General features: G+C 40.7%; 1 protein-coding gene across 2 annotated transcripts in view; it reads right to left on the bottom strand.

Moving 5' to 3' along the window:
* The window catches only part of cenpf (centromere protein F), a 33,142-nt gene extending 13,908 nt beyond the window's left edge, over positions 1-19,234 (bottom strand). For both annotated transcript variants that reach the window (XM_063184293.1, XM_063184292.1), the window contains exons 1-12: positions 19,159-19,234; positions 18,354-18,552; positions 17,920-18,116; positions 17,295-17,407; positions 17,094-17,185; positions 16,629-16,977; positions 6,421-6,623; positions 5,778-5,903; positions 5,055-5,183; positions 4,358-4,480; positions 4,105-4,240; positions 104-3,525 (exon numbers count right to left, since the gene is read on the bottom strand). In XM_063184293.1, the coding sequence (XP_063040363.1) occupies positions 104-3,525; positions 4,105-4,240; positions 4,358-4,480; positions 5,055-5,183; positions 5,778-5,903; positions 6,421-6,623; positions 16,629-16,977; positions 17,094-17,185; positions 17,295-17,407; positions 17,920-18,116; positions 18,354-18,515 (5,052 nt within the window). In that variant the 5' untranslated portion in view covers positions 18,516-18,552; positions 19,159-19,234. The remainder of the gene's footprint in view (positions 1-103; positions 3,526-4,104; positions 4,241-4,357; positions 4,481-5,054; positions 5,184-5,777; positions 5,904-6,420; positions 6,624-16,628; positions 16,978-17,093; positions 17,186-17,294; positions 17,408-17,919; positions 18,117-18,353; positions 18,553-19,158) is intronic.
* Positions 19,235-19,382: the final 148 nt, after the last annotated feature.

Consider the following 19,382-nt stretch of genomic DNA (forward strand, 5'->3'; position numbering starts at 1 on the left):
ACAAAATAATTAAACATTAAAAATGTACATATTCTACTACACAAAGCACTAGATAAACACATATACACCAGGGGGTATGTGTAATGTATAAAATATATCTCACCTGTGGAATATTGTCCTCGACCTCCAAGAGCAGAGACTGCGAGGCAAGATTCAGCTCCTCCATCTGTTGTCTGGTGACCTCCAGCTGTGCGGTCAACATCTCTGTGTGCTGCCTTTCATCCGCAAGCTTTGCTTCCATTTTTTCTTGCAAACAACTTAGCTCAGCATTGTGCTGGACTCTGAGCTGCTCTAGCTGAACCTCCTGCTGCTCCTCCAGGGTTCGCACAGCCTCCTCGAAGGCATGGGAGAGCTCCTCTAGCTCCTTGGACTTCGCTTGCAGCTTTTCTTCGGCTAAAGCACGAGACTCCTCACACACCAGCTGTGATACTTCAAGATCTTCTAATCCAGTCTCTTGATTTTCATTAGCTGGAGCGATCGGCTCAGGAGTGCTTGCCTGTAAATTCTCACAAGCTGGTCTGTCCAAATCACACTCCGTATTCGGGGCCCTATCTTCTTCCTTATTTTCCTGAAGCTGTGCTATGAGTGACTGTTGCTCTACAACCTGTGACAGCAACTGACTGTACTTCTCATTGAATAGAACATGTTCATTCTGCAACGTGAGAAGTTGTTGAGAAAGTTCAGCGTGCCGTTCCTCAAATTCTTTATTTTTCACAGATGTGCTCTCAGTTTGTCGTCTTGCTTGCTCAAGAGCTAATCTGAGGGTCTCCAATTCAGTTGTAAGATTCTGGATGACATCCTGAAGACTGTCATTCTTTTGTTTTAATGAATCCAAACCCTCAAGAGCATTCTGGTAGTCCTTTTTGAGTTCTTGCAAATCTTCGTCTACTTTGCGCTTTTGCTCAGTCAGGTTGTTGTAAATTGTCTCAATATTTGTGCGTTTGCAAACCTCTGTGTCGAAAGCCACCTTGAGATTTTCATTTGTTGCTTGCAGTTCAGAGGCCAAGGCAGAATGATCAAGCTGCTTTTTCTGGGTATTTTCCAGGCATTCACTCAACTGTGAGATTTCACTTGTTTTGGTTGAGAGCTGCTCTTGTACTCCGTCCAGCGCCACCTCCAAGTTAGACCGTTCCGCTTCAGTTTTATCCAGCTTTTCCTCAAGAATACTAACCGTGCCTTTGAGTTCTTCAACCTGGGAGTCATAAGAGGTAATGCAGGCTTCATTGTCCTCCAGATCCATTTGCAGCATTTCAAGCTGAACTTTAATTTTGTTCAAATTTACATTCTTCTCTTTCAGCGCCTCAGATGCTTTAGACCTCTCCTGTTCTGCTTCACACAACTGGTCTTTAAGTTTTTGAATCTCACGCTTTTCAGCTCTTTCTCTGCTTTGATATGCTTCCAATTTAGTACTCACATCGTCAAACTGCTGTGTGAGTGAGGATGCAGATTGTTTGTAGCTAGACAATTCCTGGGAGGTCCTGTCATAGGCCTCATTGACTTCCTGGAGTTTGGCGTTATTTAGGGCAAGATCTTCCTTCAGTTTGGATATTTCAGATGTATGAGTTGCCATCTTTTCTTCAAAGTCTTCAGCCTCCTGACATTTTTCCTGGAGCTGAGCCTTAAGGACATCCAGTTGTTCTTTCACATTCTTATATTTCTGGAGATGTTTTTCCATTTCGGCAACATGTGCTTCAGCTGCTTCATTGAACTTCGTAGACCACTGAGAAATGTCTGCCTCCAGTGTCCCAATCTTGTCCGTTTTCTCTTCCAAGTTCTTCTCCAAATTCAAATTCAGGTTAACAAGACTTTCATGCTGCATTTGAAGTTTTTCCATTTCGGCAACATGTGCTTCAGCTGCTTCATTGAACTTTGTAGACCACTGAGAAATGTCTGCCTCCAGTGTCCCAATCTTGACCGCTTTCTCTTCCAAGTTCTTCTCCAAATTCAAATTCAGGTTAACAAGACTTTCGTGCTGCATTCGAAGAGTCTCTACATGGCTTTGCAGCTCAGTGCACAGCACATTTGAGGTGGATAGATCATGTTTTACAGTCTCTAGCATTGCCGTTTTCTCAGTGAGTTCAGCGGATGTTGACGACAACTGGTTCTGCAAATCAGTTTTCTCTTCGCAAACAGCATGGTGAGCTTCCAAGAGGTTTGTGTATGTTGAGGACAGATCAGTTTTCTCTCTTTTTGCCTTTTCAATATTCTCAATTAAAGAGCATTTTTCTGCCTCTAGACTGGATAGCTGGGCCTCTACCTCACTGATTTGAACTTCAAATTTCTCCATTGTTGCCTTTTGAGTCTGTAATTCCTCCACAGTTTGATTGTGGATTCCCTGCAGAGTCTCTAATGACAATTTGCTTTGTTCTGCAGCTGCAGCGAATTCAGTGCACTGATCTTGGAGACCAGCAAGAGACTTTGCTTGGTCAGACAGGGCCTTCACCTCATTCAATAGTTCCTCCTCTCTCTTCTCACCTTCATTGATCTTCTGTGTGAGGGCTTCATTGTTCTGGAGAAGGTCTGCATTTCTTGTCTGGAGTTTTGCATTTAAACCTTTCTGGAGTGTCACAGCAGAGTCTAGAGATGTGACCTGATCTTTCAACAATAGAGTATCTTGTTCACATTTCATTAAATTCAACTTTGCTTCCTCTGCTTCCGTGGCTTTTATTGTCATACTTTCCTCGTAATCCTTCACCAATGAGCTCTTCTCCTCCTCAAGCTTGGCTAAAAGCTGCTCCTGTTGGGCACTCGACTGAGACACTGTCTCCTGGAGATCAGAAATTTCACTTTGGTGTAGCTCAATGATGGCATCTTTGGACTTTGCCAAATCACAGGCGCCTTCAAGTTGTACCAGCAGCTCGCTGTGCGACTGTTCCATCCTCCCAATCTTGTTGGTCTCCACTTGAAGCCTCGTTTCTAGACGGCTAACCTCATCCTGGAGTGCCTTCATCTGTGCCAAAGTATTCTCGGCATCCTTTGCGTGTTTCTGATTTGCGTCGTTGTACTTCTCAAGCATTTCATCATACATACGACCCTTCTCCTCAAGCTCCATGCACTTGTTCAGAAGTTCACCCTTGAGAGAATCGATTTGTGACTGCTTCTCCTTGTTTTGTTCCTGGAGTTTTTCCTGCAGACACGTCTGCGCCACTGAATTCTTCTCCAGTTCGTCAATTTTGCTTTGCATGGCGTTACGGTCAGATTCTGTATTTTCAATCAGCTGAGCCTTTTCATTTTTCCACTCGACAATCTTTTCATATTCCTGCTTAATCTGTTCCACTTCTTTTTGCTTCGCCTCAAAGGACAGCTGAGCATCATGTTTCTCTTTCTGAAGAGTTTGTATTTGGTTTTGTAATTGCTCAACTTGTTGTTTTTGTTTCTTCAATTCTTCTTGACACAAATTCTCTTTTGCTTCCAGGGCACTAAGTGTTTTCTTCAGGTTGTCAACGTCTTGGGCACTGGCCTGGCTCTGACACTCTAGCTTTTTGTTAAGGGATTTGAGTTCCTCAGTCTGTGCTTCAGTCTTAGCTGTTGAACAAGAACAATGGATGAAAGTTTAATGTAACACATTTCTGTCACCCAACTTGACCCATCTCTAAAATGCCTGTGGAAAATATAATTTGGAAAAAGACACCTTACAGTTAACATACATTTTCTTTCAAAGTACAAAGCAATTTCCATTTAAGCTGCACTATGTAGGATTAAAAGGTTAATTAATCACTTCCGAGTCAGCCGGTACTTATTTGAGTCAATAGTAAGTGAACTTTCACGGTCCGCTGTCAGAGAAACTTGAATGTCATTTTTAGACAGAGCGACCCGGTCGAGTGTTGTGGGAAACACTTCTCATACGAAAAAAATAAATAAAATTGCTTTACCTACCGCCAGATACATATTCACATTCTGTGATGAAAACATTCTCACAACGACCTTAGTTAAACAGCATTTTTTTCATGAAAGTGTAGATTTTGAGACAGGCATGCCATGGGCACCGCGCAAACTACGTAATCCTACATTGTGCCCCTTTAATGGCAACTACCAAACTCAGCACTTACTAGTCTAAAATGACAAGCATATAAATACAATAGTGAATGGCAGGTTGACACACACCTTTCAAGTCGTCCACCATGTTGCGGCTCTGCTTGAGGCTCTTCTCGTTACTGCTTCGGTCCTCCTCTAGTTGACTAAGTCTTTTGGTTGCCTGTTGCAACTGACTGCTGAGGTTGTTGTGCTCCCTTTGCATCTCCTATTACATACACATGAATCATGTGGGGCAATTATAAGTTAAAATTAAAGAAATAAATATAAATTAATGGTTAAAACATTACACAGACTTGGGAAGAAAACAAAGCAAATTACATACGTCACATTTCTTCTTCAGCTCCGCCTCCTTTGTTTGACTTGACTGCAGCCCTTGCTCAGATTTGAAGAGCCTCTGTTTCTGTTCTTCCAGATCCTTCTCTAAACGATTCTTCAGGGCAGTCATCTTGAAAATGACAGTTGAGTGTTAATTTGCAGGAACTGCAAAACTACTGCATCAAATACAAGTGGCCAATGTTGCCGTCATCCCATATTGTTACTTACAATAACTCACCATCACAGACCTGCCACTTGCAGGCTCTTCTGACAGATCACGTGATACTACTATTACTATGCATGACACAAAGCACATTATTATTATTATTATTATTATGCTTTGTGTCAGGCAAAATTATGAGTGACATATTATTGTACTCTGTGTAGAAACAAATAAGTTTCTAAAGAATATTAAACTGTAACCAGACTTAACACTCCCTTAAACCAAAAATGATGGTAACTAAATGTTTTACAATGCATACAAGATTCATTTACGTCAGAAATGCTCAGATTTATCCTTTGCGTCCCCTTCCTTGGGCAACACGATTCATTGTGCTCTAATGACATCTTCGATTTGACAGTAAAATGTGCTTAGATACAGCAGTACCTAGCTACACTTAAAGCGTTTATATTTTAAACTGGGGTGCATGGGAGAACAGACCCCTATGTATTCTACAACCCCCAGTGTAGTGTGTTAGTAGTACCTTATCAATGTCAGACTGATGGATGTTGGCTTCCTTCTTCATCTGCTGAATCTCCTGGCTCATCTTGGTTTTGGTTTGGTTGAACTGCTGATCCAAGGCTTGATGGGTGCTTTGCACATGTGCAAGTTCCTGTTTACAGGGTAATAAAGACAGATCCTGATCAGGTACGGATCTGATCGAAGGCATATATACCTCATCACAAAATTAATGCTTACGCTTTGAAGAGACATCTGACGAAGGGCAACGAATTCACTTTGACCCATTCTGGCACAACTGAATTTGATTGTTATAATTGGGTTAAAATATGTTTTGTGTACTGAATAAATGAACATTAAAAGGTACACTGTGCAGGATGGTCAAAAAAGGTACTGCAACTATGCTGCTCATTGAAACAGTGTTGCTTATTGCCAAATTGGATCTTTTCATGTTTACCAAGTAATAAACTAATATTTTCTAGTATGGCCCAAGTACAGTCATTTTTGCAGCTAATAATGGCTATTTCTGGAAATTCAAAATGGCGGACCATGGAGAAGATCCACTTTTTATGTATGAAAAGTGCAATTTTTCCAGTCAAAATGAATACTTAGAATTTGATGGTGGTAGTAAGTATTCATGAAAAAGGTAACATTAGTGAATGGGTAGGTAGCATGAATTCTGGAAATAAACAACTAAAAATCTTACACAGTGTACCTTTAAAAGGAAGGAAGAATTAAATTCACTAACCTTTTGAGCCTCTTTCTCCTGGTCCTTCAGTTTCTGCTCGAGGGCCCGTCGTGTGCTGTCAGAGTTGTGCCTTTGGCAGTTCATTTCTTCAGTCACCTGCTTCAATTTCTGTTCCAGTGATGTACCCTGAAAGCAGTTCCCAAAGAGGTAGATATTTTTCTTAAAGGTGCACCGTGTAAGATTGTGGCCAGAGTAGGTATTGCAGTTATGCTGCTCATTGAAACTGTGCTGCCTATTGCCAAATTTGATCTTTTCATGAATATGAATAAAATAATAAACCAATATTTGCTAGTATGAGCAAAGGACACTAAGTTTTGCAGCTAAATATGCCTATAGTGGAAATTCAAAATGGCAGACCATGGAGAAGATCCCCCTGTTCATGTATGTAAAATGCAATTTTCCCAATCATAATGAATACTTAGAATTTAATGGTTGTAATAAGTATAATTAAGTAAAAATATTACACAGTGCACCTTTAAGTCTTGCTATCTGTAAAAGCCTAGATGGTAATCCGCATCCAATTTGGTCATGGGCATAGCACACCACTCAACATTAATTCACACCATTCTAAAATTCTAAAGTAATGCACACACAAACAACAAGCATTTTGCAACTACAGTGAAGACCTCTTTTGTGCTGCTACCTTTGCCTGAGCTTGCTCATGTTGTGAAGTCATTTTAGTGAAGTCATCTTGCAACTTCGTCAAGCTCCTCTCCTTCTCAGCAAAGTCCTTCCTGGCCTTGTCTAGCAGACTCTGGGTCTCGATAAACTTGTTCATCTGACTCTTGATGTCCTTGTCCTGTGTCTGAAGACGGTCCTCAAGCTCAGCTACCTTGATTTTGAGATCTGTAGAAAAAGCAAAGGATTCACACAAATCAGACATAGTCCACGCCACAAATATCCTATAGGAAGACTAGATGCATTATCCGCGTTCCCGTCAATCAAGTCGAACGTCCACGCATGGCGGCCACAGCCTGCTGGCTCACCCAGTTGCAGTGAGTTTTTTTGGTGTTGTATACGCTTCAGATGGTCATAATTCCCTCAAATTTCCATTGATTTTCGAGAGGGTCGATTTGTTATACAGTACATAAAAAAATTCTAAACGAAATTATATGTTTATACTGCAAAGTGATGAATATTCACATTATTATTATATTATATTACATTATATTATAATGTGCATAGGCCTAAAATCATGTATAATATAGTTTAGTAGGCGTATTAAGGTAATCAAATAGATCCCATAAACAAATGCACAAAGTATTCTTTTATATTTTCAGTAAAATAACAATTAAACGTTCCCATGTTGCTACATTCAAAACAAGTCGTGACGCTTGTTTTAAGGAGCCCTACCATTTATACACCATACCTGCGAACTCAGGAGGGTTGAAAAAGGTGAGAAACTAATCGCGGCATTACGGCGCAGTGGACCCCCCCCCCCTCCCCCCCCAAAAAAAAACAACAGGGAAAAAGACGATATTTTATTTACTAGGCCTACACTAGAAATCAGACTTCTGAATTAATTGTATTCTTCACCAGCCAATATATGTCTTACAAGCCAAACATACACTCACCCAGAGGCAATTCTAGGTTAAGCTGGGACCCCAAGCGAAAATTCTTAGCTGTTATTTACCATCTAGTTTGGGGGCCCCAAGCGGCTGCCTATCTAGCCTAGTGACAAGAAGCGCCTCTGCACTCACCACCTGTCAAAATTTAAGTTGTCCTATTTACCAGCCAAAAGGAGGGAGCACATGGTCACTAGGTTGTCTTAACTTTGAGCCCCACTGCATTTAAATATGAAATTAAAGCATTTGCTGTTCATGGCTAAAGAGGGTAATAGGGAAATCTAGGCCTATAATATAATTAGCTTTATAAAATAGAATCAAGGCATTTTATAGAATGTATGACTGAATGATAGTCGAATTTCAGCATTTCCCCAATAAAATGGTGTTGTACTATGAAGAAGCATTAGATTGTAGAAAAAGATAAAGACAGATGTCATCTAGGCTATTAATAATATTATGTCCTTGGTGGCTAACATTAAAATCATTATCGCACACGTTGCAAAATATGCGGGGGCATGACAAATAGGCATTCCTCTGACGTTTATGAAGGTTTCAAAGAGTGTGTAGAGTGGGCCTCTCGCTATTCACGGTTAAATGATCTGACATAAGGAACCAAATTTAGTTATCTGCTAATCTGCCAATTTATAGCGCAGTCAGGCCCTGCCTACCGTCATTCTAACACATTTTCTCACTCTGAAGTTTTTAATAGGCTACCGTTTATTGCCGTCAATACAAATAAAGCGAAACAGCCATGTTAGGACCGCAGACATTCTACCATTGGGCTATTTATTTTCACAAGTGGACGGGCTTAGCTAAATGAAACGATTCACAATTCCCAAACCCTGTTCAAATCCCATTTACCTTTGAAACGGTGATTTGGACAGCGGTCATTTGTAAAAGCAAAGCGACAGTACCAAGGTAGAAGATAATGACAGGGGGGATACGTGTGTTTCGCGACCACCGTTTCATCAGCTGTTCACTCCGACTGGTGCCTCGGAAAGTTTTGCCGCTAACTAGCATTTTGAATTAGCGCGCTGATTGGTCAATGCTTCCCCCAACACAGTTGCCGGCCAATGGGAACGGCAGGCAGAGACAGACCAAGAAAAGCTCATTAGAAATAGAATGTCGAGGACTTCCGGTTTTGGCATGAAGGAGTAGGCTGCGTGTGTGAAGAGCTCCGACCGAATTTGCAATTTATGTGACCAAATGTAATACCTTTACCGTAGGAGTGGTGTAATTAACGCACATTACAGTGTTATGCTACCTTGAACAGCGAATGGCTACCTCCAAACAAAAAAAACCTTCTTTGATGACCACGCGAAACACCTTGGCTAGTAAGCTATCCACCATGGCATCAGAAGCTAGCCCTCCCAACAGCGACGGAATAACCATGACTCAGCTAGTACAAGAGCTGGCCAAGCAGCGAGAAAGTTTAAAAGAAGATATTTCTACCCTCATTCAAGAATCACTGGTGCCGTTACAGACTACAGTGAATGCTTTGACAGAGAGTGTGAACTCTGTGCAACAACGACTGACGGCGGCAGAATCACTTGCAGGTGATAATTTTGAAAAGATCTGTGCCGCCGAATCAGCTGTGGAAGCTTTGGCAGCCCAAAATGCGGCACTGTTGGACCGAATCGAAGATTTAGAAAACAGATCACGCCGCAATAACTTGAGGATTTTAAATGTTCCAGAGGGCAACGAGGGTGTGGGGAATACAGTTAACTTTATGGCGAACTTGTTCATGGAGATCACCGGCGACGGCGACCATGCCCTGTTCGACTCGCCTCCAGTGCTGGAGCGCGCGCACAGAGTGGGCAAGATATCCGACAACGAGGACCACCCCCCGCCGCGACCCTTTCTGGTATGTTTCCAAAGCCACCAGGAGAAGGAGCGATTACTTCAATGGGCAAGTCAGAACACTATCACCTATCAGGGCGTTACACTAAGAATGTACCAAGACTACAGTGCTGCTCTGTCACGAAAACGCGCAGACTTCAAAGGCGTTAAACAAGCATTCTACAATAAGGGTATCAAATTCCGCCTGCGTTATCCAGCTGTACTACGAGTCTTCCACGAGGGAAATACGTTCAATTTCAAAACACCGAAGGAAGCACGGGCCTATTACGATCGACAGGTGGTTGGTGAGGAAGACTGATGTGATATGGACAGTTCACGCGCTTGATAGAGGGAGACGCTTTTCAGCTTGGAGGACGTTTTGAAATATCATTGAACTGGAACTGTAACCATCGTGTTATGGTCAAACTACTTGGCCACGCTGAAGACTGGGTAACTAACGGACCTTTTATTGTTTTGTTTTCTTCTTTCTTTCTTTCACTTTTCCCCGGTAAGTGCCTTTAGGCTACCTGTTTTCTTTTCAGTTATTTCACTTCATTTTTGTTGTCTTTCTTTGAGATAATGGTCAACTGATAGCTTACATGTTGGAGGTTGCTTTGCCAATGTTTAGGCTACCGACGATCATGGCCTATTTTTTCCTACTTTAACAGTGAAAGTGACGGTATCGTCGGCAGCATATTTATCTGTGTGCTTTTTCAATTGAATGGTTATTTGAATATGGTTTTAATTTACTACCAGTTATCACTGCTAAATGGTCACTGGCTCTTCACAGTTTAGTTTAGAAGAAGAGGGTGTACCGGAAGGTTCAGGAGTCAGAAGAGAGCCTGCAGTCTGCCTATGTTCCAAGGGCGGGCATAGGATTTGTTATGTTTGGGGTTATGGGGGGGGTTATTCCTGGGGAAGCATCATGGTTTTCTCCTATTGAACAGGGATTTTATACTGCTTTTTTATTTTATTTACTACGTTTTTGTTTGATATTGACAGGCGCTTTGGGGAGCACATCCCACTTCTCATTTTTTAAGCATGTCACATAACATAAATAATGTCAGGGCGGATATAGGTGTAATGCCAACACGTTTCATTACCTGGAACGTGAAAGGAATGAATGGGCCTAATAAAAGGGGAAAGATTTTTTCTCATTTAAAGAGGCTAAATGCAGAAATAATATTTTTACAAGAAACACATTTGAAAATGGCAGACCATATCAGGCTTAAGAAGAACTGGATAGGCCAGAGTTTCCATTCTAACTTCAATAATAAATCACGGGGGGCAGCCATCTTGATTCATAAAAAAATATTGTTTACACCATCTCAAACCATCTCAGACCCCCAAGGGCGATTTGTGATCGTATCTGGGTTGCTTTTTAACACTCCAGTAATACTAGCAAGTGTCTATGCCCCGAACTGGGATGATGTTAGCTTTATACATAAACTTACCTCTCTTTTCCCAAACTTAAACAGACATAAGCTTTTAATTTCTGGCGACTTCAACACAGTTATGGACCCAGCCTTGGACCGCTCCAGCCCTAGGACTTTGACACGCTCTAAAATGTCTTTAGCTCTTGGTGAGTTTACTGACAGAGCGGGCTGTGTTGACCCTTGGAGGTTCTTTAACCCTAACAAAAAGGAATTTTCCTACTTCTCACATGTCCATCACACATATAGTCGTATCGATTTTTTCCTCATTGATAAGACACTTCTCCCTTTCACAAAGAAAATTGAATATACTGCAATTGTCGAATCTGATCATGCACCAGTGTCCATGGATATCTCCTTCTCACAAAATGTCACACAACCAAGAGTCTGGAGATTAGACAGGTCCCTACTATCAGACAGTCGCTTCTGTGAATTCATTGGCAAAGCAATAGATGAGTTCATATACTTTAACAGATCTGACTCCATATCCCCATCTATGTTATGGGAAACGCTTAAAGCCGTTATACGAGGGAAGATTATTTCTTATTCTATTTCATGCAGCAAAGAGAGAAAACAAAAAGAAGAAGAACTACTGAAATCGATAAGACACATTGACCAACAATATTCCATCACTCCAACTCCTGAGCTATATAAAGAAAGAGTTGCATTGATAGCCCAATATGATTTATTGTCAACAGAAAGAACAGAAAAACACCAACTTTGGTTAAAGGGACACTATTATGAACATGGAGATAAAGCAGGTCGTCTTCTGGCTTACCAACTTAAATGCCAATCTGCATCTCGTTTAATACCTCAGATACGTACTATATCACAATCCTTGACCATAGACCCAATAGAGATAAATGACACTTTTAGAGATTTCTATTTCAATCTATACACATCTTCTGCCCCACATGATAAAGCAAGCATGATGACTTTCTTAGACAACATTAATTTCCCACAAGTAGATACAGAAGCCAAAGACAGCCTTGAAGAAACCGTTAAGTTACAGGAAGTAGTTGACTCCATTCGCAAAATGCAAAGTGGCAAATTCACCTGGGCCAGACGGCTATACTGTCGAGTTTTAATAAAAAGTTCTCTTCTCAACTCGCTCCCTTGCTACTTGAAATGTTTAATCACTCTTTCGATCAGAAACATTTACCACAAACTTTAACAGAGGCTTCCATTTCACTTCTTTTGAAGCCAGGCAAGGACCCAAATGATTGTGGGTCATATCGACCTATTTCTTTTGCTTAACGTTGATGTTAAAATCTTAGCTAAGCTGATAGCTTCAAGACTAGAGAATGTTACCACCACTATCATCTCAACAGAACAAACTGGTTTCATAAAGGGTCGCCAGTCCTTTACAAATATCCGTACACTTCTAAATGTTATTCACTCCCCTGCATCCAGAGAGAGACTCCTGAAGTTGTTATCTCCATGGAACTCTGAAAAAGCATTTGATAGAGTGGAATTCACTTATTTATATTCACTGTATTAGAGAAATTTGGCTTTGGCTCAAACTTCATATCCTGGATACGCTTATTATACACATCTCCTAAGGCATCAGTAACTACTAACAAAATATCTTCCAAACTATTTTCTCTCTCAAGGGGTACCCGCCAAGGCTGCCCCCTGAGCCCACTTCTATTTGCAATAGCTATAGAGCCTTTATCAATAAAATTTAGGACAACCCCCTACATTTCTGCATACGCAGGTTTGGAACTGAACATAAAATCACTTTATATGCTGACGACTTACTTTTGTATATTTCTGATCCAGTATCATGCATTCCTAAGATTGTCAATATCCTTAATGACTTTGGACTTTTCTCTGGTTACAAATTAAACTTCTCTAAGAGCGAATGCTTTCCCATTAACAATTTGGCCCTTCAGTTAACTGACAACGTGTTCCCCTTCCATGTATCAAAAGTTGGATTTAAATATCTAGGCATACATATCACCCGTGCCTTCTCTGATCTCTATGAAAATAACTTCAAACCCCTCTTGCTCAAAATTGGAAGCGGATTTTAAGAGATGGTCTGCCTATATTTATCTCTTCCAGGTAGAGTTAGTTGTATTAAAATGAATGTTTTACCCGTTTTTTATATCTGTTTCAATGTCTTCCAGTATTTTTGTCTAAATCTTTTTTCCAATCTTTAAATAAATTAATTTCCTCTTTTCTTTGGGCAAATAAAAATGCTAGAATACGCAGAGAGTTTTTTAGAGAGGCCAAGGATAAGGGTGGCATGGCACTACCTAATATGAGAAACTACTACTGGGCATCTAATATTCAAAAAGTCATATATTGGTACCAGAATCCACAGCCGGATTGGTGTAAGATTGAGGCAAACTCATGCACCTCTACCTCACTTCCTGCTTTGGTCACTGTTGGATTACCACTGTCACCCTCCAAATTCACTTCTAGCCCTGTGGTATCTGCTACCCTTAGGATATGGACGCAATTCAGACAACACTTCAAACTGAGAGAATTTTCTACATACAGCCCTATTTGTAACAACCACCTTTTCCCTGCCGCCAGAATAGACCATACCTTCACTGTATGGAGAATGGCTTGAGCGCATGTCACCGCTTCTATATAGATGGAATTTTTGCCAATTTCAATGACCTCTCTGCCAAATTCAATCTACAGAAATCTGATTTATTCAGGTATTTCCAGGTCCGCCATTTTATTCAAAGCCAGAGTCCAACATTCCCTGATTTCCCAGCAGATTCAGGACTTGAGAAAATTTTGCGTCATCCCATGCATTTGGGGAGACATATTGCAAATATTTCCAATATAATAACCTCTCTTCCAGGAGACATCATTAGATAGGCTAAGAACTGCTTGGTCTGAAGAACTTGGCTTTGAAATTCCTGGATACTTCTGGGAACGTGCTCAGGAAAGAATTAATGGAACTTCATCCTGTGCCCGGCTTAGCCTGATACAGTTCAAAGTCTTTCATAGAATTTACTACACTAAATCTAAACTCTCAAAAATGTATGACAACGTTGATGACGGATGTGAGCGCTGTAATTCAGCTCCAGCAAATATGACCCATATGTTTTGGGATTGCCCCAAGTTAACTGAATTTTGGTCATCTATCTGTAAAATACTAAATGATGCATTTCACACCAAAGTAAAACCATCTGCAGATATGGCCATCTTTGGAGTATTGGTTGACGAGCATACGCTATCCATTGACAAGATGAATGCTTTTGCTTTTGCATCTTTGATAGCCCGTAGAAATATAGTTTTACATTGGAAATCCCCTGAATCACCCAAAGCGTCTGTCTGGCTCACTGAATTAATGTTTTTCTTGAAATTAGAAAAAATTAAATACTTTACTAGAGGTTCGACAAGACAATGTCACAAGATGTGGGACCCTCTGATTGAGTACTTTAAAAATATCAAGACCCTTCCATAAGCCTATGGAGCCCTGAGATTTACTATTGATCTTGCTTAATTATTGACATGTATATGAGCATGTAATACCCCAATTGTCTGTCATTATTATTATTGCTAATGTTTTTTTTTTTTTTTTTTTTTTTTTTTTTTTTTTTTTTTTAATTATTATTATTTTATTTCAATTTTTATTTCACTATTTATTTTCAGTTTTCAGTATTATTATTGTTATTGTTAAGTTTTTCCTTTTGGGCTTTGTCACTATAACTAGCATAATTATTATTGTTATTATTATTATTATTATTTCTCTTGAGTTATTTATATAATTTATTGTACAGGAAACTTTGTTTTTTGTACTTATGTGTTTCTTTTGTCTTTTACAGCAGTATATGGGTGTTGTGGGTGGGTGGGGTTTGTTTGTTAAAAAGAAAAGAAAAGTATCCAATTCAAGATATTGTAACAACATGCATATTACTTCTGCTTTCTTGAATAAAAAATATAATGGAAAAAAAAAAGAAATAGAATGTCGCTCAACCGTAATGTCTGTAAAACTAGCTGAGATTCTATGAGAAGTATTACCGTATCCAATATATCTGTCTGTAGTCTGTCTCCGTTTGCCTGCCTACCCCCCCCCCTCCAAAAAAACAAAAAACACGATTCACCAAGTGACCTATTTTGAGATCAAAACGGCGAATTTCGCCGAAAGGTGACAAGTTTGCAGGTATGATACACACACGTGTCAATATTTCAGCGAAATAACAGTATACATATTTCAGCATCTCAACGTTTCAATTCTTCAGTTTACTTCAGGTGTAACAGAGGGTCTGTGGGGAGTTTAGGCTATGCTAATATGGCCGACCGGTGCGGACGTGCTTGAAATACGCAACCAACCAACCACAACCACAAAACCCACTTTAAAAAGTACACAGCTTGCACTCACATGGGTTAAGTTACCGGGGTAATTGCACAGACTGACTGAACTTACTGTGTGGCGCATTGGCACGCTAGCAGTGTTGACATGTTTGTGTATCATTATAAATCAGGGTTAAAACAGTTGGCATAAGTGACTTCTTATAAACTTTACAGCCTCACGCAGTTCGCTCTTTGCGTGAGGATAGATTAATGTGCGTGTTGTCACAAACATGATCAACAAGGGTTTTATCCATAGTCCACCGGCATAGGAGAGGAAAAACACAAGTCTATTGTCATGATGTGACAAAATATCTGAGGCTTTTCTCATTACCTATGGACTTAACTTTTTTGAACCTGCACCCGAAGCCATTATTTTTTTGGATGTGCGCGAGATTCGATTGGTGTACGTAACGAAAGCAACAAAATAGACATGGAAGCTAGTATAGTTTGCGGGGAAACCTGTCAGAATTGTAGCCCAAAGGCTGCCGGTTCGACTCCCACTGCATCACTTACTTTTTCCCTCCTTCAAAAGATGCTGGTGTTTAAGCCGTGTCAGAAAAGAGGCAGACAGCTAATCCATAAAACTTTGTCAGAGGGCATCAAAGCCACTGTGGGAGGGCACGAGGGCCATGGCCCCTCACGAAAATTCCTGCCCTGGACCAATATATGACAGACTTGGCTCCAAATTATTGAAGCTTCATCCAAAAACACTTGATTTCTGCTCTACTTGGAAAAATATGATTATATTGACAATTTAGGAAAATCAATGAAAACCCAATTTGCATAATAATTTGGATCGCAGAGTACGGTTTCAACTTATACGCCTCTGTGATAGAGAGGCCTTCATGATAGTTTGGAAGTTCAATTACAGGTAAATTTATTGTCTCATGGTCTGGCTGAAAATTACATGGAATTGCCCAACATCTAAGTTACAGGGGTTGGACAAAATAATGGAAACACCTGTCACTTCAGTGTGGAAGCTTCTTCATGCATCCACAGTTAATCCTGTTGGATGTGGTTCATCCTTGGTGGTATGCAGCCAATACCTTGGATTCCATAGCTCTTGATAAGTCACAAAGACTTGCTGTCTCGGTCAAAGATGCAATAGTTACACGCGCACCAAGAAATTCTCCTTTTTGACCTCTGATTATGTAACCCATAATGTTGTGTGCATTGCAATTTTTTGAGCAAATCTGTGCTTGTACCCTACTAATTGAACCTTCACACTTCACTTTACTGGTGCAATGTGCAATTAATGAATTGGCCAACAGGCCGTTCCACTTGAGCCATGAAACTACCCACACTAAAATAACAGGTGTTTCTGTTATTTTGTACAAACCCTGTAGTTAAATACTGGCAACGAATAATAATGTACTAGGTCATTCATCACAATTTTTACCATATACACAACGCTGGAACTGTGCTATAGCATATTTTTTGTAAATAATTTCCAAGCATTCCAGGAGACACGTTGCCTGGTTACCACCAGACCTAATCACAAGTGAGATTAGGTCTGGGGACCTGCCTACTGTAAATTCCGTAGGGGGCAGAATACTTGGCTATTATGACACACTGCCCTGCTCTCTGATTGGACCGAGACACTGTAAAGGTCGAAATGCTTGTCTTTCAGATGGAAACGATTGTGTAGAACTAAAGGCAGTATGGGAGTTCCCAGGCTAGGAGACACATGAGCATACCTTGATTCAGGGACCTGAGCTGGTCAGCTTGCTGAGAGTTTGCAGGCGTGTCTCCCTGAGACATGAATGAGCTCTGGTGGCTCGAGCTCTGGTTGGAGAAGCTCTGGTGGCTCGAGCTCTGGTTGGAGAAGCTCTGGTGGCTCGAGCTCTGGTTGGTGAAGCTCTGGTGGGTCGAGCTCTGGTGGGTCGGCCTCAGTGGGGTCTCCTCTCCAAACCACATCGAGCTGGATGATGCTGCTGCATTCCTCCTCTTGGAGGGCGTTTGTTGCTCCTGTTGCCATGGAAATACGGACGATCCAGCCTGTTGCCGCGCAATGTCTTTGTGACTAACTGACGACTGATTCAGCAGCTTCAAGACACAAACACAAAGACAGAACAGAAACATGTGTAAGAGACATGAGCAATAAAAAGTTTTTTTTTGTTTAATTAACAATTCGGGATGTCACAGCAACTTTAAAAACTCACTTTGACTTGCAAGACTTTGAGTTCAGCTTCTAGCCTCTTCCTCTCCTCAACCTCTTGGCTGTACTTTCCCTGTAGTTCTTCCAACTTGGAGTCTGTAAGGTTTAAATGTCAACAAAGAAAACACAATTCATTCATAGTTCCGCACACCACAACACCATGCAACATTACACTTGTGCAAAAAATGGGAGGACAGGTTTGTACCATGTTGCCTATAGCCCGGAGTAGCAGGGGCAGCAAAGGTCTTCTGTGGGGTGGCATACAGCTGCATGTCGTTATTGCTTGAGCTGTGAGATCTTTCCAGTTCATTCTTGTATCTATAAATAAACAAATGCATAATGGACATTACATACTTTTCTAGGCTGAGTGTGAGAAACGTGTCCGTACATTCAATAACATTAAAGGGGCACTGTGTAATATTTGTTGTAGTTTTTTCCAGAAATCATGCTGCCCATGCACAAATGTTACCTTTTCCACAAATACTTACCACCCTCATTACATTCTAAGTAATCATCATAAGTGGGAAAATAGCATTTTTCATACATAAAAAGGGGGATCTTCTCCATGGCCCGCCCTATTGAATTACCAGAAATTGACATTTTTAGCTACAAAACTTACTTTACTTTAGTTATAGTAAATATTAGTTTATACATTTAGTATAATTTCAAGAAAATATCAAATTTGGCAATAAGCAGCATATTTTCAATGTGCAGCATAGTTGCAATACCCACTCTGGCCACGATCCTACACAGTGCACCTTTAACAAACCATTATGCATTTTATATCAACACATATTATGAATGTTTGACAAAATGGAGGGCACACTTACTTTTTTAGTTCTTGCTCAAGTCTTTCAATCTGCTTCTTGCTTGCGCTCAGCTGACCCTCCAGAAAGTTCACTTGCTGCTCCTTTACGTGGAGGTCATGGCTAAGTTTTTGTCTGGTCTTATCCAGGGTGTCACACGATTCAACAAGTGACTGATTCTCCCTCTTCAGAGCAGCTGCTTCACTCTTTTCAGAGTCAAACTAATGTCAACAAAACATCATCAGGCTCAAACGTCCACAATGGCTTTCATACAGATATACAAGACACACTACAGACAGACAGGAAAGGAATCCACCTCTTCCTACACTAATTTGGTAAACAAACCAAAATAACAATAACAATGTTTTATGACTGCACACTCAACTCCCAAAAAACAATCAACATACACATTGCATAAGTAAAAACTGAAGCTAGTTAACATGCAATTATGTGCCAACCTTCTGCTTCTGTTTTTGAAGGGCAGCTTCCAACGATTCCACCTGAAACTGTTTCTGCTGCCGTTCTTTCTTCAGCTTGTCCAGCTGACTTTCGAACTCTTGTACCTTCTGGAGTGCTTTCCCGGAGAGGCCATCCCTCCACTCCTCCACAGCCCAACTCATGATGACTCGGGTTTAATTGCACTTACACTGGCATACTCTGCAGGGCAGAATAGTAACAAAACATTCAACTCCAATTAAACCAGTCATAGGCCTGTGCTGCTTCTTGCCCATCGCATATTTAGTTTGCGATCAGCAAGATATCTCGTTCAGCTTCCACAAATAAATAGTTAATGGCAACTCTAGCTACTGAATTAGCTAGAACTACTACGGGCAAGCGCCAAGATAGCAGCTCGCTACACATCACGGATCACAAGCGTTGGCGCTCTGTAACACCAACCGGTAAGTTTATGAAGAATCTTCAGGGGAGGCCATGCTAATTCACATCACTGGGAAACTTAGGAGCCACCATAACCAATTCGAAACCAATCCACCATAACCAATACGAAAGGTACTATGGGAAAATAAGTGTAAATCTTGACGATACGGGAGAACCCATCATGGCATTGTTTTCAAACATAAACTACGGTAGCTGCCACGACCATAAGTTGCAGTGAGCCGCACACCAAACCGTTGTTTTATTTATTTTTTAACCCAAGACAATGTGTATTGTTATATAACAAAGTTCGCAAAAGATTTCGTTTAATTTCATTTCAAATGTTTCATTGAATAAACACGTTAATACATCTAAAAGACATGCACCTACCTCGGTGGAAAGCTGTCTAAAATCCCTGTGCGTGTATGATTCTGCGCAAAATTCAAAAAATGTTCTCCTCTGTCGCAAAGGACAGCCCAGCCATGTGATTGGTTGTTAGACCAGGCGTACCCTTTCCATTGGATGTGCAGCAACGCGTCATCACATGCTCGAATTCTATTGGACGTTGCTTTTAAAATTATGCCCAACCCTCGCCGCCGCTTGCCTTTTGCAGG

The sequence above is a fragment of the Engraulis encrasicolus genome, chromosome 19 (assembly GCF_034702125.1).
Source record: "Engraulis encrasicolus isolate BLACKSEA-1 chromosome 19, IST_EnEncr_1.0, whole genome shotgun sequence".
Lineage (NCBI taxonomy): Eukaryota > Metazoa > Chordata > Actinopteri > Clupeiformes > Engraulidae > Engraulis > Engraulis encrasicolus.